Source organism: Pogoniulus pusillus, chromosome 1 (genome assembly GCF_015220805.1).
Source record: "Pogoniulus pusillus isolate bPogPus1 chromosome 1, bPogPus1.pri, whole genome shotgun sequence".
Taxonomy (NCBI): Eukaryota; Metazoa; Chordata; class Aves; order Piciformes; family Lybiidae; genus Pogoniulus; species Pogoniulus pusillus.
Window position 1 is genome coordinate 24,276,560 of NC_087264.1, and position 23,992 is coordinate 24,300,551.

A 23,992-nucleotide genomic window follows, 5' to 3' on the forward strand; every position below is an offset into this window, starting at 1 on the left:
GCCCACTTCAGATACTGGAAGGCCACTCCAAGGTCTCCTCCAAGCCTTCTTTTCTCCAGGCTGCAGATCCCCAACTCTCTCAGCCTGTCCTCAGAGCAGAGCTGCTGCAGCCCTCTCAGCATCCTTGTGCCATCTTCTGGACTGGCTCCAACACTTCCATGTCCTTCTTGTGCTGGGGGCTCCAGAACTGCACCCAGGACTGCAGGTGGGGTCTGAGGAGAGCAGAGCCAAGGGGCAGAATCCCCTCCCTTGCCCTGCTGCCCACACTGCTCTTGCTGCAGCCCAGCGCAGGGTTGCTGTCTGGGCTGCACTCACACTGCAGGCTCCTGTTGAGCTTTTCACCACCCCAGACTCCCAGGTCCTGTTCCTCAGGGCTGCTCTCAGCCATTCCCCATCCAGCCTGCAGTTGTGCTTGGGATTGTGCCAGCCCAGACTCCCTCAGCCTTGCTGCCCTTCTCTGGACACCTTCCAGCACCTCAACATCTCTCTTGAATGGAGGAGCCCAGAACTGGACACAGCACTCAAGGGGTGGCCTGAGCAGTGCTGAGCACAGGGGCACAAGAACCTCCCTTGTCCTGCTGCCCACACTGCTCCTGAGCCAGCCCAGGATGCCATTGGCTCTGCTGCCCACCTGGGCACATTGCTGCCTCATCTTCAGCTCCCCTCTCCCAGCACCCCCAGGTCCCTCTCTGCCTGGCTGCTCTCAGCCACTCTGTCCCCAGCCTGTAGTGCTGCTTGGGGTTGCTGGGGGTTGTCCTGCTCCTAGCTTTAACTCTCCTGAAACACTCTTATGCCCTGCAAAGCTGACTGGTGAGTGATGTTCAGTCTGTGAATAAGAAGGTGGCTTTCTTTTATGGTCCAGAGCTCTGCATTCTGGAAGAACGAAGTGCAGCAGGGCTGTCCTCCTCCCTGGAACCTGCAGCTCCTCCCAAGGCATTAGCTCCTGGCAGCTAACAAATGGCCCCGGTTGCTTTCCCAAGTGTGGCTTTGTTTGGTTAAGAAGTAGAACTAAAACAGCCCTGAAGAGTGACATGAAATGGTGCTGCAGAATGTCCTCTACTCTACCTTCAGTGCTACAGGAGAGAAGAGAGCAGGGAGCCTGGTGAAACGATCAGGGTCTTGGATAAAGGTGCTGTGCCTGTCTGTGTGTCAGTGGCTGGGTATGTGCCCGATGTGGCCGTGGCGTTTCGGCACGCTGCCCCTTAGCATGGGCACTAGGAGCCCGTGGCCAGAGCCAAAGCTTCAGTTCCTTTTGTCCTTGTATAATAATGGTGTCTGCAGCCGGCAGAGCAGGCTCGCTTCGGGGTGGCAGCTGCTCAGCCTGCTTTGCAGCTCGTTAATTTCCTGCAGCTCACTGCCTTGCTGCTCAGTTGAAGGCAGCGGAGCTCCAGCGGCTGGGCAGTGCCCTGCTTAGAGGGAGCTCCGCCTGCAGAGTGGGTGTGCAGGGACAGCAGAGCCAGGCACAGGCAAGGGGGACTGGTGAGGCCGTGGCTGGAGAGGTTTGCAATGGGAAAATTTGCTTCACTCCCTGCTCTTCCTGATCTGCTATCAGCAGTGGAATCCAGGGATGCTGTCACACGCAGGAGCCAGAAAGGACATCCAGAAAGGCACGGGAGGGTGAGATGTGCCCAGCTCTCGTGCTGGGCGCTGAGGGCACTGTGCTGATCTCTGTTGGCAAGCCACACTTCATTGCCAGCGCAGCAAGCACAGGGCAGTGAGCCTCGGAGCAGCCAGGTTAAGCGGGCCCCGTGGTCTCCACCTGTGTGTCTGTGCTGGGAAGGGCACTGCTGTGGGCAGTACGGGTGGGGCTCTGCTTGCAGCTGCTCATCAGGGCTGCACATCAGGGCTGTGCGGTGCCAGCCTGGAGGCGCTGAGTGTGGCATGGAGGAGATGGAGGCTCAGTAATCCCTGCCTGCTATCAACCTTCACTCCCACCACAGCCTAGCTCCTGAGGCAGTAGGCTCAGGCTGAGGTCTCCGTGGCCATCAGCCTCCTCTCTTGCGCTGTATGGTTTGTCACAAGTGTACTGGTGTGCCCCTGCCTGTGCTGCTGGGGAGCCTTGGGCAGCTCCTTCCGAGCTGTGGCTCCCCGTCTGCCTCCACTGTTGGCAGCAGAGACAATGCCACCCTAGTTCTGCCAGGAGGCAGCTGATTACAGAGCAGTTATGAGCTTGTGAAGCAACGTGGCAGCAGCAGAACTTGACTGGCGCTCCCAGGGGGCTGCTTTTGGCACTTGGGCGGCAGCAGGGAGCTTGTCTCTGCTGGGATGCCATGTAGCACTGCAGGTGTGGGCACCACATGTTTTGGCAAATTCACTGGGAGTTCAAAGAACTAAATTTTGAAGTGAGATCAAAGCTGCACAAAGCTCAGCTGAGCTACAGCCCACAGTGGGTGGCATACAGCCTTCCAGAGCTGTGCCCAGAGAGGAGGATGTGAGTGTCTGCAGATGAATGACCTGATAGCACAGGTGGGTACCAGAATTCATAGGAGTGATGAGGTGAGGACGGGATCAGTGCTCAGCATGTGCCCTGGGACAGCAAGCTCAATGGGATCACATTCTCCCCAAGGACCAGTGCCCAAAGGCCAGCCACTTGGGTCTCTTCAAGCATGCCACAGAATCATAGAATCAACCAGGCTGGAAGAGACCTCCAGGATCATCCAGTCCAACCTAGCACCCAGCCCTGGCCAGTCAACCAGACCATGGCACTAAGTGCCCCAGCCAGGCTTGGCTTCAAAACCTCCAGGCACAGTGACTCCACCACCTCCCTGGGCAGCCCATTCCAATGCCAATCACTCTCTCTGACAACAACTTCCTCCTCACATCCAGCCTAGACCTCCCCTGGCACAGCTTGGGACTGTGTCCCCTTCTTCTGTTGCTGTTTGCCTGGCAGAAGAGACCAACCCCACCTGGCTACAGCCTTCATTCAGGGAGCTGCAGATAGCAATGAGCTCTGCCCTGAGCCTCCTCTTCTGCAGGCTGCACACCCCCAGCTCCCTCAGCCTCTCCTCAGAGGGCTGTGCTCCAGGCCCCTCCCCAGCCTTGCTGCCCTGCTCTCAACACCTTCCAGCACCTCAACATCTCTCTTGAATTGAGGAGTCCAGAACTGGACACAGCACTCAAGGGGTGGCCTGAGCAGTGCTGAGCACAGGGGCAGAAGAACCTCCCTTGTCCTGCTGCCCACACTGCTCCTGAGCCAGCCCAGGATGTCATCTTGGCCACCATAAGAAAGCACTGAGTGATGCATGACAGGGCCATGCTATCAGGCAGTGCTAGGAGCTCCTTTCAGCTCAGAAGGTTCCTAAGAGGAATTTATAGCCTTCCCAGGCTGGGGAGAGTTGTTTTGAATCTGGCACTTCTCATTCCTCAACTTTCACTCCCCCTCCATCCCCACCTTCTTGTCCTTGCCAGCATCTCCATGGCAACCCTGTTGCTGAAGAATAGAGAAGACATCTAAATATAGCTCCCAAATCTCCATGCTTTCAGTGGGAAGTCTAAACCAAGGGGCAACAGCTTGAGGTGCTGGGCTGCCAACACCAGCCAGTGACAGCTCTCTTGCAGGTGGGCTTCCGGAGCACTGTGGTGGGATGCTGGGGGGCAGTCACAGCTGCATGCCAGGTGCACATTTGCTCAGGAGACCTCAAGGGGCCTTTCCTATCTTACCCAGGGCACTCCCACTTCTTCTTCCTGTCAGGATTTTGAGCCATTCTCTAGGACAAAGACAATTGTCTCCAATGCTTCATTTAGCTATCGATGTCAATGATGATTATTGACAGCTTAGGCTTTTGTTGCAGTCTGTTAGACTAAGCTGGGAGCAGAAAAGTTCAAAGACCTTTAGTAAGGAATAAATTCTTTGCTTTCTTTCTCGACCCTCTGCCTTTTTCTTACATTTTATACTGCCTGACCACACTGGGGCTGTGGCTGAAGTTTTTCTCCTTTTAAAATCCCTTTCTGAGAGAAAAAGGAACCTGCTTGAGCTAGAGAGGAATGTCCATGCTGTGGGGCTTGGCACTGCTCTGCACCTCCCTGACACTCACCACAAGTGTCTGTTCTCGTGGGCTGCTAAGGTGCATTATTGCTGTGTAAGCCAAATGCTTGTTGTGTTCGTAGAATCATAGAGGAGAATAGAATAGAATAGAATAGAATAGAATAGAATAGAATAGAATAGAATAGAATAGAATAGAATAGAATAGAATAGAATCGAATCATAGAGTCAACCAAGCTGGAAGAGACCTCCAAGATCATCCAGTCCAGCCTAGCACCCAGCCCTGTCCAATCAACCAGACCATGGCACTAAGTGCTGTGGGGCCCCTGGTTCTGGGAGGAGGGGAGGGTCATACACCAGGAGAGGTCTCTGTCCCTATCTGGTCAGTTCCACACCTGAGCCTCCCTTGCTCCTAGGCATGAAGGGTGTGGAGAAATCTCTTAACATCTCCTTTCAATCAGGGAAAGCTTCATGCTCCAGGGAGAAGATCGCAGGGTTGGAAGAGACCTCCAGCATCATCTAGTTTCAACTCCTCTGCCGTGGGCAGGGACACTTACATAGAATCATAGAATCAAGCAGGTTAGAAGAGACCTCCAAGCTCACCCAGCCCAACCTAGCACCCAGCCCCAGACAATCAACCAGACCATGGCACTAAGTGCCTCAGCCAGGCTTTGCTTCAACACCTCCAGGGACAGTGACTCCACCACCTCCCTGGGCAGCCCATTCCAATGCCAATCACTCTCTCTGACAACAACTTCCTCCTAACATCCAGCCTAGACCTGCCCTGGCACAGCTTGAGACTGTGTCCCCTTCTTCTGTTGCTGCTTGCCTGGCAACAGAGCCCAACCCCACCTGGCTACAGCCTCCCTTCAGGGAGTTGTAGCCAGCAATGAGGTCTGCCCTGAGCCTCCTCTTCTGCAGGCTGCACACCCCCAGCTCCCTCAGGCTGTGCTCCAGGCCCCTCCCCAGCCTTGCTGCCCTTCTCTGGACATATCTAGACACCAGTGATTCACATTAACGGGTTAAAAGGATCTCCTGGTGGTTCTCATGGTCCCCAGGATGATTACCTTGCTGTTCTGACTTCTTTCCACCCTGGCTAACAGCATCCCACCAGGGACTGTAAATCCTGCCCTTGCTCAGCCCTGCCTGTTTCAATGGTATGCACTGTGATATCTCCTGACTCCCTCCTATTTCACAGCCCAAAGTCATGCAGACAGATCCTCCTAACCTCCTCAGCAGTAATTCCTGCAAACAAGAGTCTCCACACAGAGAGACACTCAGTGTTTTCAGGCACATTAATCAGATAACCATCCAGCTGTTGCCTTACATGTTGGAAGTGGACATGTTGTCATATAAAATGATTTTATGAATTATCCTCTGGACTTCCCAGCTGAGGAGTTTAGCAACATCATGTGTACAGAGTCCTTCAAGAGAAGATCGATGTCTATTCATTTCATCTTCTCTTGCTTGCTCAGGGAAGTGTCGTGCTTAATGCTCCTCCCTAGAGGAGCTTTCCCATCCCTAACTTTTAAAGCTAGTGATGGTTTCTAAGTGCATGTTGAAAGGAGACTCCAGAACACCCTCACCTGAGGGCTGTTCCATTCTGGTCCTTTCCATCCGTGGCCATTCATAGTGCTTGGGTGTCGTGCTGAGGGGTTTGGTTTAGCCAAGGAGTTGTCAGTGTGAAACTGATGATTGGACTCGAGGATCTTGAAGGGCTTTGCCAATCCAAGACATTCTGTGATTCTTCTGTTGGTGGCAGCTTGCAGTAACCCCAGAGGAAAAGGAGGAAGCAAGCAGCTGTCCTGACTTCTGTATGTCCTGGTGTTCCCTGGGAGCTCTGTCTCTCAGCTTGCCCTGCGGTGTCAAAGCCCAGACCAAAAGCACTGACTTAAAGAGCTCTTCCCAGCAGTGTACCCATACAGGTGTGGAAACTGCACTATGCCCTGGCTTAGCTCTAGCAGTGGGGCTTTGTGATTTGCAGAGCGTTTCCTCGCTGCCAGGAGAGACTTTGAGTGGCCTCTGCTGTTCCTTGGGTTTTTTTGTCTGAGATACACATTGGCTGCAGAAAGTGTCCTTCCTTCTTTCCCCACGCAGAGTCCCCAGAGGCTGGGGAATAAAGGCTGCTTGTTGGAGCAAGGTGAGCTGCTCCCTGGGACAGGACAAGGAGCAATGGATGGAAGCTGCAGCACAGGAGGTTCCAGCTCAACACAAGGGGCAACTTCTTTCCTGGAAGGGTCCCAGAGCACTGCACAGGCTGCCCAGAGAGGTTGTGGAGTCTCCTTCTCTGGGGACTTTCCAGGCCTGTCTGGATGCATTCCTCTGTGATCTGTGCTAGATTGTGTGGTCCTGCTCTGGCAGGGGGGTTGGACTAGATGATCTCTTTGGGTCCTTTCCAACCACTACTATTCTGTGAGCCTGTGAGCTTCCTGTGCCTTGCTTCCCCTGGCAGTGTGTGTTCTCCTCAGGGCTGCTGCACTACCAGCCCCTCTCGTGACTGCCTCTGCCTCCATTCATTTCAAGAAGCTGTCAGGATGTTCTTGCAGCAAAATGTTCCCAAGCCTCCTGCTCCTGCACACTCTCTGCCTCTCGGTGTCCTCCTGTCACATCTCTCACATTAAAGTGATGTCTTCCTGGGGCGGTGTTATGCTCCAGCCCTTCTCCCCATCCATCTCCACCACTCCCCATGCCTTCTGAGGAGGTAGCTTTCAGTGTGGCTGCAGGTGAGATATGAGGTTGCAGAGGAGCAGTCAGTGCTTTGGCCTCCAGATAATTTATGACAGCACAGGACAAAGCTGTAGCTGCTGTTGCTTTCGTAGCCCTGGAGAGGAGCGAGATGTTCTGGGTGCCTAGGGAAGCTGCAAAGCCCAGGGCAGCCCCCACCAGCCTGGAGGGGCTGTAAGGGGTGGCCTAATGGGTTGTCTTCTGCCAGTGCTGCCCTTTTCACAGTGACAGCCACCAGAGCAGCCCCAGCCAGCTGAGAGAAGGACCCTGCCCCTCCAGGGAGCAAGCCCAGCTCCATGTCATCATCTTTGCAGGCTGCAGTGTCCCAGGAATGGGGATACTGCTCTTCCCTCTCCCACCAGATCTCAGTGCAAGGGCAGCTGCTCCCCATTCTGTGGCAGTGGGTCTGTGAAGCCTCTCATGCCACTGCACAGTCCCTGCACATTTGTGCCATGCTCCCTTCCTCCTCTCATGGGCACATCTGACAAAGTGCTGGCACTGGAGCAAGGGTCTGCACAGTGGCTGTGGTTTGGCTGGAGCCCTCCATCCCACACCACTCACCTTTGGGAGGTGCCAGGGACTCCCTGCTACATAGCCCACACCTCTGGGCTCCTGTGCTGGGTCCACAAAGCTGTCACATGCAGTTGACCTGCTGAGCACTTGCTGCCTCTCAGCAAAGCTGGGGATGTCAGGCACCTCCTCTTGTGGGATTCAGTCAGATGGGGTGAGGGCTGCAGTGACCTTCCTGTGTCTGTGCAGGATCCCTGCAGCTTTGGTGTGCATCCAGTTCTGGAGCCCCCCTACTGCAAGAGAGATGTGGAGATGTTGGAGCATGTCCAGAGAAAGGCCAGGAGGGCTGCAGCAGCTCTGCTGTGAGCACAGACTGAAAGAGTTGGGGCTGTGCAGGCTGCAGAAGAGGAGGCTCCCAGGTGACCTTCTTGTGGCCTTCCAGCATCTGAAGGGGGCTACAAAAAAGCTGGGAAGGAACTTTTGAGGCTGTCAGGGAGTGACAGGACTGGGGGGAATGGAGCAAAGCTGGAGGTGAGGAGATTCAGGCTGGCTGTGAGGAGGAAGTTGTTGAGCATGAGAGTGGTGAGAGGCTGGAATGGGTTGCCCAGGGAGGTGGTTGAGGCCCCATGGCTGGAGGTGTTTAAGGGCAGGCTGGCTGAGGCTGTGGGCAGCCTACTCTGGGGTAGGGTGTCCCTGGGCATGGCAGGGGGGTTGGAACTGGCTGCTCCTTGTGATCCCTTCCAAGCCTGAAGAAGCACAGGGATCTTATGGAGAGGCTCCAGCAGAGGGCTGTGAGGATGATGAGGGGACTGGAGGGCATGGCTGATGAGGAGAGGCTGAGAGACCTGCAGCTGCTTAGTCTGGAGAAGAGAAGACTGAGAGGGGATTTAACCAATGAGTATAAACACCTGACAGGGGACAGGCTCTGCTCACTGCACCCTGGGATAGGACAAGGAGCAATGGATGGAAGCTGCAGCACAGGAGGTTCCAGCTCAACACAAGGAGGAACTTCTTTACTGGAAGGGTCCCAGAGCACTGGCACAGGCTGCCCAGAGAGGTTGTGGAGTCTCCTTCTCTGGGGCCTTTCAAGGCCTGTCGATGCATTCCTCTGTGATCTGTGCTAGATTGTGTGGTCCTGCTCTGGCAGGGGGGGTGGATTGGATGATCTCTTTGGGCCCCTTCCACCCCCTAACATCCTGTGAGGCTGTGAAAGGAAGCTTGCAGGCATTGGTGCAGGGTGTGGGTAGAGCAAGCACTGGCAAAAATAAAGCTGGTTCAGCTTAGAAAGGAGCATTTGAGATGTTTTTTCTTGCATGTTCCAACATTGATGGCTGTAGAAAAGATTGCACAAACTAAGAGCCCTGGGGCTGTTTAGGCTGGAGAAGAGAAGGCTGAGAGGAGATCTGAGCAATGTGTACAAGTATCTGAGTGGTGGGGGGCAAGTGGCTGGGGCCAAGCTCTTTTCGGTGGTCAGCAGCAATGAGCCAGGGAGCAGTGGATCCAAAGTGGCCCACAGAAGGTTTCACCTCAACACGAGGAGAAACTTCTTTACAGTGAGGGTGACAGAGCCCTGGAGCAGGCTGCCCTGAGAGGTTGTGGAGTCTCCTTCTCTGGAGACTTTGCAAACCCACCTGGATGCATTCCTGTGCCAGCTACCCACGGGGATCCTGCCCTGGCAGGGGGGGTGGACTCGGAGATCTCTGGAGGTCCCTTCCAACCTCTGAAGTTCTGTGATTCTTCCCTCTCTCCTGCGTGTTATCATTTGAAGGACAGGATTTGGGAGCAAGACGGAAGCAAGAGCCAGCCCAAGGAGGAGAGTTTGCGTGGTGAGAGCGCAGGAGCAGTTGTGACAGGAGGGTCCGGGGGTGGAACGATTGGATGATGTTACAATAGTTTATGGTATGGGCAGGAATGCAAACTGCAGCAGAGGCAATTCACAACAGAGAAGAGGACAGCTGATGAAGTGATGTTTTTCAGGGAGCTGCTGGCAGTGGAAGCATCCCCCAGAAGACAGGGCCTCGGTGCTCCTACTCTGGAGCGCTGTGGGATCAAAGACCCCGGACGTGCTTATTGCCATGGGCTCCTGGCTGGGGCACACGCAGTGATTTGGAGGCTTGGGGCTAGTTTTCTGGACTCTGAGACTGCTGGTCCTGCTTTTCCCCTCCCTCCCATCCCTAGTCAAGACTTGTTGTGCACAAGGTGTAGCAGGGATTGAAGGTTAAGGATAGGCAGGGAGGACAGAATCATAGAATCAGCCAGGTTGGAAGAGACCTCCAAGCTCATCCCGTCCAACCTAGCACCCAGCTCTGTCCATTCAACCAGACCAGGGCACTAAGTGCCTCATAGCTCCAGGGCTGGGCACAGAGCTGCAGAATACAGAGAGCTGTTTCCTGGCAGGAGGAGCAGCTGGCACGGTGGCTCTCGAGACAGTTGTTTTGGGGCAAGGGAAATGCTTTTTATGTGGAACTGACATTTTAAGAAGCACAGTTGCACCGTGGGGCTGGGGCCAAGTGGAAGCCTGAGAGCACAGCTGGTTGGGGCAGTTGCATTTGTGTGAGCCTGGAATTCTCCGTGCTCAGCAGCACACAGGCAGCGGCGCCTTTAAGAGGGCATGGGATGAGCCTGGAACAGGAGCACCAGCGTCTCCTGTCAGGAGCAACAGATGAGGCTGCAGGAAGCCTTGCAGCTACCAGGAAAGCAAGGGGAGTGCGGAGGTCATTTTCAGCCCACAGCAGTCAGTGCAGCCCTGGCTGGAAGCAGGCAGTGTGTTGGCAGAGCCTTCAACTCATTTCCCTTCTGTTTGCATGTGAAAGCCAAGGGGCAGTGCCCTTTGCATAAGGCATCTATTAGCTGTGAAAGAAACCAGGGCACAGAGAGCTCTGCTCTTCCTTCTGTTTCTTTTACTTTCTTTCTTGTTCTTTCTGGCAGAAAAGGAGCTGAGGATGTTAGCCACTGGCGTGAGCCAGCTGTCCAAGAAGGCCAACAGCATCCTGGCCTCTATCAGAAACAGTGTGGCTGGCAGGACTCAGGGGGGGTGTGTGGGGGTGATTGTGCTGCTGTACTCGGCACTGGTGAGGCACCACCTCAAATGCTGTGCTCAGTTTTGGGGCCCTCACTACACGGAGGACAGTGAGTTGCTGGAGCATGTCCAAAGAGGAGCAAAGAAGCTGATGAGGGGACTGAGAGCAAGTCTTATGAGGAGCAGCTGAGGGAACTGAGTTTGTTTGGTCTGGACAAAAGGAGGCTCACAGGGGAGACATCCTCACTCTCTACAACTACTGGAAAGGAGATAACAAGTGATAAGATGAGGGTAAATGGCCTCAAGTTAGATGGGATAGTTGGGAAGAAATCCTTGCTGAAAGGGTAGTCAGGCCCTAGACCAGGTGTCAAGGGATGTGGTGTCAAGGGATGTGGTGGGCTTGGCAGTGCCAGTGTAATGATGGGTCTTGATGATCTGAAAGGTCATTTCCAACCTGAACAGATCTATGGCAGTGCTCCAAGAACTCGTAAGAGCTTTGCCTGAGGAGAGATGCAAGATGCCACCTGGCTGTTCCAGCAGCCAGCCCCTCTCAGGGAGAGCCCTTTGTCAGATGATGAGCCCCCTGACACAACACTGCCGGAGCTGCAGGGTGTGTGCTTGGGGCCGCTGCAGCACCGGTGCCTGTGGGGGGGGTGTGTGCTTGTGCAGCTGTGGTTGTGTGCGTTCGTGTGTGCAGTGGGGAGCAGGATGAGGGAAGCCTCCTTCTCTGCTGGCTTTCAGACCCCATTGCCCACAAGCTGAGCCATGAGCCATCATCCTGGTGGCTCCTGAGCTCCTTGCTGGTTTGCAGGGGGATCCAGAGCGGTTGGGTTGAGCACCAAATTGGCCAGGGTCACTTGCACAAGTGGGGCTTCAGCATTCCTCAAGGGCTAATATTGAGCATGTTCAGTGGGTGAGAAAACTTTGACTCTCTGATGTACCAACCCAACTCCTCCCTTCCTCTGCTTTAGCTTCTTTGTTCCTCTCTACCCTTTATGACCCTTACTGTTTTTCCATCCACAGCAAAACAGTTCACATCAAGGTAATTGATGATGAGGAGTATGAAAAAACCAAGAGTTTCTTCATTGAGCTGATGAGTCCCCGTATGGTGGATATGAGTTTACAGAAAGGTGTAGTACTGACCCTGCAGACTAACATTAATGTTCTTCTTTCCTCTTCTCTTCCATCCTCTTCCTCCTTTTCTCCTCCTGTCCCTCTGATGGCTCTCTGTCTCCAACCGCTCTGCCCTAAACACTGCTGTGAGCACTCAACGTGTCACATGGTACCTGGGGGTGGCCTGGGGAGTGGTGCCGGGGCCAGGGAGAGCAGAATGGCAGGCAGGGGGGCAGTGAGAGAAGAGCGGAGAGCAGGCCTGCTTGTCCTGATCTCCCTAGTGGCTTGAGAGGGACCTCTTGCCATGCAGGCTGTGGGGCCCAAGCAGATTTTGTAATGTCAGTGGGAAGATGCCGGCTAGAAACACATCCAGCATCCCAGGGCATCATCACCCAGTCCTCATCCTGTGCTTGGACCAGTGCTAGGAAAAGACAGGGACTGAGACCTGGCACAGAAATAACTCCTGTAACTCCTGAGAAGGATGAAGCAGAGGCTGTGCAGGCTCTGCTCTGGTTGCTGTGGGGTGGCTCTGGCAGCCAGAGATTGGGAGCAGGGAAGAGCTGATGCCTCACTTTGGTTTCCCACAGGTCTCACAGCAACTGTGTGCATTGCAGGGGTGCTGGAGGGAGCTAGGCAAGATGGCATGGGAGAGAAGGGACCAACCCTGCTCCAGAACCCAAGGTGTTCTTATTTGAGTCTCGGAGACCTTTTAGTCTTGTTGCATCTCCAACGAGGTCTCAACAAAGCTGTCTGCTCCCGGGAAAAGCTGCATCTTCACTAGGGAGCAGATCTAGGGAGGGAAGAGGCAGAGCTATCAAGGAGCAAAAGCAATAAGACATGCCACTAGAGCTACCAGCCTCCTTCGCAGCTGGCAGAGACTTACCCCACCCCTCTAGGGAGCACACCTGTGTGTGCCCATCTCTCTCTCTCTCTCTCTCTTGTCTTCAGTCTCCCACGCAGAGTCCCTGCAGATCTGTTCTCAATTGTGAGGCCGTGAGAGGCAGTTACCTTCCAGCTGAAGTGCAGTAGGTACCCCGGGGTGGCCGCTGCGGTTTCCAGGCAGCAGTGCCCTTTCCACTACCATGTGACACTGAGAAACCTGTGCTGCAGAAGTCGCCTTCCGCTAACCATCGGCAAGGTCCTCCTCCTCCTCCCATTCCTCCTTGGCTCCTCACCCCCTCACCACTCTCCTCGCCTCCCTCCCCTAGCACCCTCCCGCTCCCCAAGGAGCAGCTGCGACGGACGCGCTGTGTGCAGGAGCGGGAAGGGTCCCGCGTCCCGGGAGCCCGCACCGCCGCCCCGGGAGCCCGCACCGCCGCCCCGGGAGCCCGCACCGCCGCCGCTGCCGCCTCGCCGCCGGCCGGCTGACGCTGTACGCGCTTCTCTCTCTTGTTGTCCCTACAGGAAGACCGTAAGGGTTAAGATAGTAGATGAGGAGGAGTACGAAAGGCAGGAGAATTTCTTCATTGCCCTTGGTGAACCGAAATGGATGGAACGAGGAATATCAGGTGTGAGATCCTTCATGAAAAGCAAAATGAATGAAAGCAAGCAAACAAAAAAAATCAGAATCAAAGTTTCCAACCCCCCAAATCCAGACTATGTATCCCTCTTTTCCCTCCTTCCCCTCCCTTCTGTCCTCCTCCTGTAGATGGATCGACTTTAACTCCCTGCCCCCCTGTATTCTCTCTCTCTCTCTGTTTCGGTGTCATCTCTGCCTGTTAGGGACCAGCTTACTTCTGGTCCTCCTTTTGTGCCCTGCTCGAGCCTCGCAGGCTGTGTTATTGACTGCGTTTCCTTGTCCCGATCACGGGTTTTGTTCTGAGCACACCTTTGCTGTTCTCCCTCTCCTGCTCCTTTGCCAGGACCCTTGGGGGGCTGTGAAAGGCAAGGGAAGGGTGCAATGCATGGCTGCCCCTTCGGCTCCCACCACTCAGCCCCTGTCCTTTCCTCGGTTGTTGCCTGCCAGTGGAATTGCATTGATGCTCCCGGGTCCCTGTGAGGTGCCAGGAAAAGCCTGTGGGAGAAGGGGGAGGTGTGAGGTATCTTGGTTTGCTGCTGCCTTTCTTCTTTCTTTTGTTCTTAAATAGTTCTCTGTGACTTTCACCTGTTAGCTTCCGTAATGTGCCACAAGCAGTCCGGCATGCAGGGGACGTGCAGCTTTGCTGAGGTCCTACTTCCCCAGCAGCAAGAGCATAGAATCATAGGATCATAGAATCACAGAATCAGTCAGGCTTGGTAGGGACCACAAGGAGCAGCCAGTTCCAACCCCCTGCCATGGCCAAGGTCACCCTACCCTAGAGCAGGCTGCCCACAGCCTCAGCCAGCCTGGCCTTGAACACCTCCAGCCATGGGGCCTCAACCACCTCCCTGGGCAACCCATTCCAGCCTCTCACCACTCTCATGCTCAACAACTTCCTCCCCACCTCCAGCCTGACTCTCCCCACCTGCAGCTTTGCTCCATTCCCCCCAGTCCTCTCACTCCCTGAGAGCCTAGGAAGTCCCTCCTCAGCCTTTTTGTAAGCCCCCTTCAGATACTAAAAGGCCACATTAAGGTCACCTCAGAGCCTGTTATTGCATTTAAATAATGTCTCAAAAGTCCCTCCCCAGCTTTTCTGGAGGCCCCTTTCAGATCCTGGAAGGCCACAAGAAGGTCAGCTGGGAGCCTCCTCTTCTCCAGCCTGCACAGCCCCAACTCTTTCAGTCTGTGCTCACAGCAGAGCTACTCCAGCCCTCCAAGCATCCTCTGGACACACTCCAACATCTCCATACACCCCTTGTAATGGGGGATCTCTCATCAGGGCAGGATTGTAGTGGGTGTAAACCCTGGCTTACTACTGGCTTACACATATCTTTGTCCTTGTCTTGTAGTGTTTGATGTCTTATTTTCTTGCTGAGGGAGTCTTGCCATTGTCTTCACCAGCTTTGTGGTGGCCTGGAATGGCCAAGCTTTAAATAGAAGCACTTTACAAAATGGGGATTCGAATCCACGTTCTATCTAATATTCTATCTAATGTATGAGCTTATTTTCTCCTGCCATGTGCTGCTGCAGGTGATGGGAACACCTGGAAGTTCCCCATGCATTGCCCAGTTTCCCTTGCTGAAACAACTCCTGGTTTTTATCTGACCATCACAGCAGCTGCTCTCTGCTCAGTCTGAGCTCCAGTATTCAGCTATGCAGGACATTTGGAACAGACATAGCTTGCATTAGCATGACAATATCATACAGCACCCATGGCTTTGGGAAATGGAACCTCAAAGAGAGCTCACAGTTTAATGCTGTTGGACCACCTCCTGCAGCCAAGGGCCAGGAGGGTCATCAGGTCTCACTGTGTGTTGAGCACAAGCCCCTGGGTTTCACCAAAGGCCAACTGCGGTGACCAGCCTACCATGTCCCATGGAGGAATGTCCCCAGCAGTTCACAGGTTAAAACTGTGAGCACAGCTTCTAGGCAGCAGTCAGCCTGTAGACACTGGTTGTGTTCCTGCTTTTCACCATCAGATGAAAAAGCTCTGTAGTGTGCCGCAGCATCTGTGGGTACCTGCTCATCATGCCCATATTGCACTCAGATTTCTTCTTGGCACTTTAAGGACATTAAGCCCTTTGAATCTGTCAGCAAACTGTTCAGCCCTAGATCAAAGTATTCAGCCCTAGAATCCTCTGGGGTGTCCTCTCCAAACGTGCCCCTTCCCATCCAGGAGGTCCCAACTGTCTCAGCAGGAGAACATCACTTGGCTTTGGTTTTGTCGGCTTATGCACTTGGCAGCTTGGAGCAGCACGCTGGAGTTTCTGCTCGGTTGTCTGCTCTCTGTGAGCTCTGCCTGCACTTCTGAACCGGTGAACTTCAGCATGCAGAGTCAGAACTGGGATGGCTTTTCTGAAGTCCTGGATCTCTTTTCCCACATTGTCTCTGGGTGAATGAAAACACAGACTTGAAAACCAAAACCAATCCGAACAGCCTCTAAGGTGGTTCAGCTGTAGAGTGCCCTTGTTATTGTCAGGACTGTGGTGGTGATGTGCTGTACTGCCTGCATTCACACCAGCGTCAGCTGGAGCCAGTGGGACTGGCTGATTTGCAATGGGCAGTGAGATCAGAGCCAGACTAAATGACCTCACAGAGCCTGTGAGCCAGCCACCAGAGCTGAGGATACACTCTCTCTTCACCCAGAGGAAGCAAGGGACCATGTCGAGGAGAAGACAGAGGAGCTCTGCTTGGCCTTGTTAGAGAAGTGTCAGAGTGAGAGCACTGCAGCTTTGAAATCTTTCATCTAAGAGATGAAAATGCCATTGCAAGTGCTGCTGGCACAAGGTGACACGGCAGCTACGCTCATTCCAGGGCATCTAGAAAGATCCCTAGCTCTGAAGTGCTCCGTGCTGTGCCACCTCAAACAAATGTACCTTGTGCCCGAGATGAGGGTCAAGAACCACAGGAGCCTGTCCCTTGCAGATGCTGTCAGCAGCAGCTTCACAGGATGCACACAAGATCAGCCAGCTCCCAGCAGAGAGGAGACAGCTGGGCAAGGTCCTGGGCTCTCGTGGCCCACATGGCAGCAGGAAGGGCTGCTCACACTGACTCTTGCACAGCTGCTCCTGACATCGTGGCAGGGGCAGAGGGTGAATAGTTTGCCTATGGAAAAGCAGGAGTAGGACTGACACAGCCCCGTGGGCTGCAAGGTCAGTGCACAGGTGCTGCTGCCTGGATTTTGCCACTGCCCCACACCCAAAGAGTGGGGAAATTCCCAAACCACAGCCAGTGCCCTGGGACTTCGCTGGGAGTTGTTGCAGTGACTGATGGGCCCCCACTTAACTCGGATGGTGAGGACAAAGCACAGTTCCTTCCTCCCTCTGGAGGTTCAGGCCTTTTTTCTTTTTGGAAGAGGAGTGTCAGCTGCCTGTGCCTTTGTCCCCGGTGTCACAGAAGACATGGTTATCTTGGCGCTGTGTCTTCGGCTTGTTGTTCCTTCAGACTTTGTTGTGTCACCCTGAGCATGTGCCTCATGAGTTGCAGGAGTATTGGATGTTCATAGGATCGTGGAATGAAACAGTGGTTTGTGTCAGAACGGACCTTTAACGATCATCTAATCCAACCTCCTGCAGTGAGCTGGGACGTCGTTAACTAGATCAGATTGCTCAAAGCCAACCATCCTGGTCAGAGCCAAGTCATCCAACCTCTCCAGGCATGGTTCCAGGAATGGGACATCTACCACCTCTCTGGGCAACCTGATTCAGTATTTTGGCACCTTAAGTATGAAAAATGTCTTCCTTATATCTAATTTGAATCTCCCCTCTTCTAAGTTTCAAACCATTTCCCCTTACCCTGTCACAGCAAGTCATGCTAAAATGATTGTCTCCATCTTTCTTGTAGACCCCCTTTAAGTACTGAAAGCTCTCCCTAGAATATTCTCTTCTCCAGGCTGAGCAACCCTACTCAGTACTGTTCTCAGACAGCTCTTTGTAGTGTCCTCAGAACATCTCTTCTGACCCTGTTGGAAGCAGGGCAGTGCTGGCAGCCTGCGATGCCTGCTATTCGTATTTGGAAGTAATCTGTGGCACAGATTGTGCAGAGACAACCAGGCTGTCACACTTGTGCCTGCACTGCTTTGTGTCAAAGGGCTGCACTCACTCCCGGACCTCTTCCTGCTGCCAGCTTACCCTGAGGGTAGGTGGCTTTGATGAAATCAGTGATGAAATGTAGTGCCCGGAAGGGAAGGCAGAGCTGATGGCAAGGATAAGTAGACCAGCCCAGGGCAGAGTTTGGACTGTTTGTCATAGAATGAAGAACTTGCTCAAGAACCCTGTGCTGTTCAGATCCAATGTGCTGTGCCTGAGGGTGCTGCAGTGCTGCTGACTGAGGTGGCAGTGGCTGCTGCTAGGCATGCAGTGGAGGACAGCAGATGGGAGCAGGGTTCACTAGCGTGTGGCTGCTTGGCATTACTGGCTGTGCTGTCCCATAGGCATTACTGGCTGTGCTGTCCCATGCACACACCAGTACACAGCAGGCACCTCCAGTTGAGGGAACATCTCTTTGGCACTGATTAGAGCTGTGGAGCAGAAGGGAGCATCTGCAGGAGGTCTTTAAAGACACTCTCCTTAGAGTGCAAGAGCTCTCAATCCCCGTGTGTAAGAAATCAAGTGAGGATGGGAAGAGATTGGAACAGAGAAGAGAGACCTGGTGGTCAAAATGACAGGCAAGAGGGAACTGCACAGAAGCAGGGATGGGTAATCTGGGAGGAGTCTAGGAATGCTGCCTGGTCGTGTAGAGGTGAGGTGAGGAAGGCCAAGGTGTGGTGGGAGCTGAGCCAGGCTGGCAAGGTGTGGTGGCAAGAGACACAAAGCATAACAAGGAGGTACATCAGCCAGCAAGGAATGGTTAAAGAAAGCATTTTCCCTCTGAGGACTGAGAATGGAGCTCTGGTGTCAGCAGACAAGAAGAAGGCTGAGGTACTCAATAACTTCTTTGCCTCACACTTCATCAGCAGCCTTACTCATCCCACTCCTGAATTCATGAACCACTAAGTGCAGACCAGCAGGTCAAAGTCCCTCCTGCCGTAAGGAAAGATGAAGTTCAGGACCTCCTGTGAAACTGGAGCATGCATAAATCTGTGGGACCTGATGAAATGCATCCCAGAAGGCCTTGGCTGATGTAGTTGCAAAGCTACTCTCCATAGTTTTTGAAAAGTCCTGGCAGTCAGGTGAAGTCCCTGGGGACTGGAAGAAGGGAAACATTGCACCCATGTTTAAAAAGGTAAGAAAGAGGACCCTGGAAATTACCAACCTGGCAGCCTCCCCTCTGTGCCTGGGAACATCATGGAACAAACCTTCCTGGAGGCTGTCCTGGAACACATGGAGGATGGGAAGATGATTGAAGACAGCCAACAGGGCTTCAGCAAGGGCAAGTCCTGTCTCACCAACCTTGTGGCTTTCTATGATGGTGTAGCTATGTCAGTGAGCAAGGGAAGACCAACAGATGTCCTCTATCTGGACTTCAGTAGAGCCCTTGACAGAGGCCTCCACATTAAATGGAAAGATACAGATTTCATGGGTGAAATGTGCAGTGGATAAGTAATTGGCTGGATGATGGCATACAAAGGGTCAATGACAATAGCTCAATGTTCAGGTGGACAGTGATGTTCCTCAGGGGTCTGTGCTGGGACCAGTGCTGTTCATAGAATCACAGAATCAGTCAGGCTTGGAAGGGAGCACAAGGACCATCCAGTTCCAACCTCCCTGCCGTGGCCACGGTCACCCTACCCTAGAGCAGGCTGCCCACAGCCTCAGCCAGCCTGACCTTAAACACCTCCAGCCATGGGGCCTCAACCACCTCCCTGGGCAACCCAGTCCAGCCTCTCACCACTCTCATGCTCAACAACTTCCTCCCCACCTCCAGCCTGACTCTCCCCACCTCCAGCTTTGCTCCATTCCCCCCAGTCCTGTCACTCCCTGATAGCCTAAAAAGTCCCTCCTCAGCTTTTTCGGAGGCCCCTTCAGATCCTGGAAGGCCACTCCAAGGTCTTTTCTCCAGGCTGCAGAGCCCCAAATCTCTCAGTCTGTTCTCATAGCAGAGCTGCTGCAGCCCTCTGAGCATCCTCGTGGCATCCTCTGGACTGGCTCCAACACTTCCATGTCCTTCTTGTGCTGGGGGCTCCAGAACTGCACCCAGGACTGCAGGTGGGGTGTGAGGAGAGCAGAGCCAAGGGGCAGAATCGCCTCCCTTGCCCTGCTGCCCACACTGCTCTTGCTGCAGCCCAGCACAGGGTTGCTGTCTGGGCTGCACTCACACTGCAGGCTTGTGTTCAGCTCTTCACCACCCAGACCCCCAGGGCCTGTTCCTCAGGGCTGCCCTCAGCCATTCCCCCCCAGCCTGGATCTGTGCTTGAGATTCTGTCGATCCAGGTTGCTCAGAGCTTGCACACCACATAACAGCCACTGATACAGCCTTTTGCCTGAGACATCTTGCATCGCCTGCGGATGCTGCTCCTCACTGTTCACCCCCAATTACATCAGTGCCTTGCTGCTTGGGGTGCTCGGTGGTTAAGCTTTACTGTAAGGAGAGCTCACTGCTTGGGTTACATAAATGCTGCATCTCCAACGCCTGGCTTTGTCCTGTGCATCCTTTATTCTTTTGTCAATAGTTTCTTTCTGCAGCTGGAGTTTTTCAAAGCCTTCCTGATCATCCAAACAAATCACATCAAGTAGTTTTACTTGAGCAGCTCTTTTTGTTGATGTGCTCCAGTGATTGAAAGAGATGAGAGCAGATCTGAGATGAGTGTCTTGCCTGCCCAGCCTGCGATGCAGCCCGATAGCGACTCAGTAGTGACATGTCAAACGCAAGGAGCACTGAGTCATAGAATCATAGAATCAAGCAGGTTGGGAGAGACCTCCAAGCTCATCCATCCCAACCCAGCACCCAGCCCTGGCCAGTCAACCAGACCATGGCACTAAGTGCCCCAGCCTTGGCTTTTCTTGCTTCAACACCTCCAGGAACAGCAACTCCACCACCTCCCTGGGCAGCCCATTCCAATGCCAATCACTCTTTCTGCCAACAACTTCCTCCTAACGTCCAGCTTAGACCTGCCCTGCCACAGCTTGACACTCTGTCCCCTTCTTCTGTTGCTGCTTGCCTGGCAGCAGAGCCCAACCCCACCTGGATACAGCATTCCTTCAGGTAGTTGTAGACAGCAGTGAGGTCTGCCCTGAGCCTCTTGGGATCACAGGCTCACAGGATGTGAGGGATTGGAAGGGACCCAAGGAGATCATCCAGTCCAACCCCCTGCCAGAGCAGGACAATGCTATCTAGCACAGATCACAAGGAACACATCCAGACAGGCCTTGAAAGGCTCCAGAGAAGGAGACTCCACAGCCTCTCTGGGCAGCCTGTGCCAGTGCTCTGGGACCCTCGCTGTAAAGAAGTTCCCCCTTGTGTTGAAGTGGAACCTCTTTAGCTGTAACTTACACCCATTGCTCCTTGTCCTCTTCTCCAGGCTGCACACCCCCAGCTTCCTCAGCCTCTCCTCGCAGAACTGTGGTCGAGGTTGCCCAGAGAAACCTGATGTAGCTGGAAGTCACAGAGCAAGAGTTAAACTGTGGAGGAAGAATGATTCCCTGGCTTGGATCAATCCAGCAAGTTATCTATATCAAAATACTGCCAAAATGCTGTGACTTGGTAGAGAAGTCCATGCCTGTGCAAGATCAGCTGCATCCATAGGTGAACACACAGACTGCAGCTAGCTGAGACATGGGCAGATGCTAAGGAACTCCTCCTTCCATCAGCTGCTTGCTATGGAGACAGCAAAGAGATGTTAGACTGCTGGTGCCTCCTTCCCAAGAAGGTTAATAATTAGCTTGCAGCTCTGATTAATCTGAACACTGCTGGTTCTCGTGGTGGAGAGGAATTTTGTGGAGTCTGCAAGAGCTTTGCTATTGACTTCAATAACAGCATTCAGGTTAATGCTGCAAAATCCCTGCCTTGTTTACTCTATTAAAGAAAACAAAGTCTATTGCTCTTCACAGTCCCTCAGGGAAAGAGTTTGCTCCCCTCACTGAACAAATCTGTAGCCAGAGCAGGTGGGGTTGGTCTCTTCTGCCAGGCAAGCAGCAGCAGAACAAGGGGACAGAGTCTCAAGTTGTGCCAAGGCAGGTCTAGGCTGGATGTTAGGAGGAAGTTGTTGGCAGAGAGAGTGATTGGCATTGGAATGGGCTGCCCAGGGAGGTGGTAGAGTCTGTCCCTGGAGGTGTCCCCTGCTGGCCACACTGTTCCTGATCCATCCCAGGATGCCATTGGCTCTCCTGCCCACCTGGGCACACTGCTGCCTCATCTTCAGCTGCTATCTACCAGCATCCCCAGGTCCCTCTCTGCCTGGCTGCTCTCAGCCACTCAGTCCCCAGCCTGTAGTGCTGCTTGAGGTTGTTGTGGCCAAAGTGCAGAACCCTGCACTTGGCCTTGTTCGATCTCCTCCCGTTGGCCTGACAGACTGTCAGGAAACATTACAGGTCAGGGCTCAGGGCACGTCAGCATCTGCCTGTGCAGGAGGGAAGCTTTAGTCCATGAAATCATTGCCTTGCTTCCATGCAGAGCATTCACTCAAATACACAGATAAAATAATCCCCTGGCTTTCTGCACGCTATGGTCTTGATGTTCCATTCATCCCTTTCTAGGGCTCCTTCAAATATTCATGTATCATATCGGGAGTGGAAGGGAGGAAACCATTTCTTGTGCAGCCTCAAAAGCAAAAGGGGGAAGGGGGGTGGAAATCAACTGGAGTTCCAGAGCAGCAGAATGAGTTTAAGAAGCGTGAGGAACCAGTGAGGTCTGTTGTTGTATTAATAAGCTCAGTAAGCTCAGGGACTCAGCAGTCTTTCATGATATTGGATTCGAGCAGCAGATCGACCCACTGTGCTAATGCTTGTAATTGCTGAAGGAAAATGAAATCCCCCACATTGAGAACCAGAGACTCTGGAATACTAATGAAGCCACAGGCTCACAGGCTGTTAGGGGTTGGAAGGGACCCAAGGAGGTCATCCAGTCCAACCCCCCTGCCAGAGCAGGACCGCACAATCTCGCACAGAGGAGTTTTTAACCTACTACAAGAGAAGTCAAATGGCTTCACTTCAGAGCCCCAAGTTAGCAGAGATGGGTGCCTGCCCAAGCTGCCCCAAGCAGAGCTGGTGTAGCACCAGCCCCACTCCAGGCACCAAAGGGCCCTGGTTAAGTGAATAGTTGAGGAGCAAACCCTAAAAGGCATCAGAAAGTTGCTTTCAAAACAGATGTGCACTTGAAGAAGCAAAGCCAACACCAAGAGTCACAGGTTGCAGGTTGCTCAGGCTTTCTGAGTTTTCACTTAAAGCTCCCTCCCCTGCCTCTGAGCCTCAGATCAAAAGCTGCAAAGAGCAGATTCTCATCTGGTGTTAAGGCAGAGCACCTGCAGTGAAGCCAACAGGATCTGTTCTGGTTCCCTAGCTTCTGGCAGAGGATTCAAATCTGCCATCAGCTCACTGGGAGAGGCTCAGAATTCTCCAAACAGTCTCTCTCCCACCTTGGTTAACCATCCCTGGGCAGAGTCAGGTAAGCCCCAGCTTTAACTCCAACTCTAACAGACATTAGAGGAGACAGCCAACCACTCTCACTGGATGTGGTGCTAGAACTGTCCCCTCGATTCAGCTCTAGGATCAAAAGACATCTACTTAGCTATAAAAACAGAGGGGAGGGAGAAGCTTTTGGGAGAGGAGGGGAGGGAAGGGGAGAGGAGAGGAGCGGAGAGGAGAGGAGCGGAGAGGAGAGGAGCGGAGAGGAGAGGAGAGGTGTGGAGAGGAGAGTGTGGAGCTGCAGCAGGATTAAGCTGCAAGGAGACGTCAATCCTGACGCCAGAAGGGTCAGTAGCAGGGGCATTGGAGACTTCTAGGCAGAGCTGTGTGGAGGACAGGGGGTGGTGTGGGCACAGCAAGCAGCCCACTGATTCTCATGGCTCTGTGGCATTATACCTGCTCCAGGCTGTGCAGTCTGCAGAAGAAAAGGCTCCCAGGTGACCTCCTTGTGGCCTTTCAGTATCTGATGGGGGCCTACAAAAATGCTGGGGAGGGACTTTTTAGGCTATCAGGGAGTGACAGGACTGGGGGGAATGGAGCAAAGGGAGGCTGTAGCCAGGTGAGGTTGGGCTCTTCTGCCAGGCAAGCAGCAACAGAAGAAGGGGGGACAGTCTCAAGCTGTGTCAGGGCAGGTCTAGACTGGATGTTAGGAGGAAGTTGTTGTCAGAGAGAGTGATTGGCATTGGAATGGGCTGCCCAGGGAGGTGGTGGAGTTGCCGTGCCTGGAGGTGTTGAAGCCAAGCCTGGTTGGGGCACTTAGTGCCATGGTCTATTTGCTTGTCTAGGGCTGGGTGCTAGGTTGGGCTGGCTGAGCTTGGAGGTCTTCCAACCTGGCTGATTCTATGACTCTATGAAGCTGGAGGTGAGTAGGTTCAGCCTGGATATGAGGAGGAAGTTGTTGAGCATGAGAGTGGTGAAAGACTGGAATGGGTTGCCCAGGGAGGTGGTTGAGGCCCCATGGCTGGAGGTGTTTAAGGGCAGGCTGGCTGAGGCTGTGGACAGCTTGATCTAGGGTAGGATGTCCCTGGGCATGGCAGGGGGGTTGAGCTAGATAATCCTTGTGGTCCCTTCCCCCTGACTGATTCCACCAATGGTTCCCACAGAAATCTATGACTCTCCAAATGAACTCACAGGCTCACAGGATGTCAGGGGTTGGAAGGGACCCAAGGAGATCATCCAGTCCAAACCCCTGCCGCAGCAGGACAATACTATCTAACACAGGGCACACAGGAACACATCCATACAGGCATTGAAAGGCTCCTGAGAAGGAGACTCCATAACCTCTCTAGGCAGCCTGTGCAGTGCTCTGGGACCCTTCCAGGAAAGAATTTCCCCCTTGTGTTGAGCTGGAACCTCCTGTGCTGCAGCTTACACCCATTGTTCACCCTGAAACGCAAGAGATGCTCAGCCAGGAGCCTTTTAGCTGCCCACTCCCCCTTTCACTGTGCCTGCATGGACAGGGGGAGATCCCTGGTGTGCCCACAGTGTTTCCAGCTGAGGAGATGGGTAGGTGGGTGAAGATCCCGCCCGGGACCATGCCTCTTCACAGCTCTCCAGAAGGCTGT

The 23,992-nt window shown here is 53.7% G+C and overlaps 1 protein-coding gene across 7 annotated transcripts in view; it reads left to right on the top strand.

Moving 5' to 3' along the window:
• The window catches only part of SLC8A3 (solute carrier family 8 member A3), a 131,613-nt gene that overhangs the window by 93,176 nt on the left and 14,445 nt on the right, over positions 1-23,992 (top strand). For 3 of the 7 annotated variants that reach the window (XM_064144126.1, XM_064144099.1, XM_064144133.1), the window contains one exon: positions 11,259-11,365. In XM_064144126.1, the coding sequence (XP_064000196.1) occupies positions 11,259-11,365 (107 nt within the window). Of the gene's footprint in view, positions 1-11,258; positions 11,366-12,321; positions 12,374-12,414; positions 12,487-12,752; positions 12,857-23,992 lie in introns of those variants that run through there. The other 4 variants (XM_064144107.1, XM_064144116.1, XM_064144152.1 and 1 more) reach the window with 3 other exon arrangements.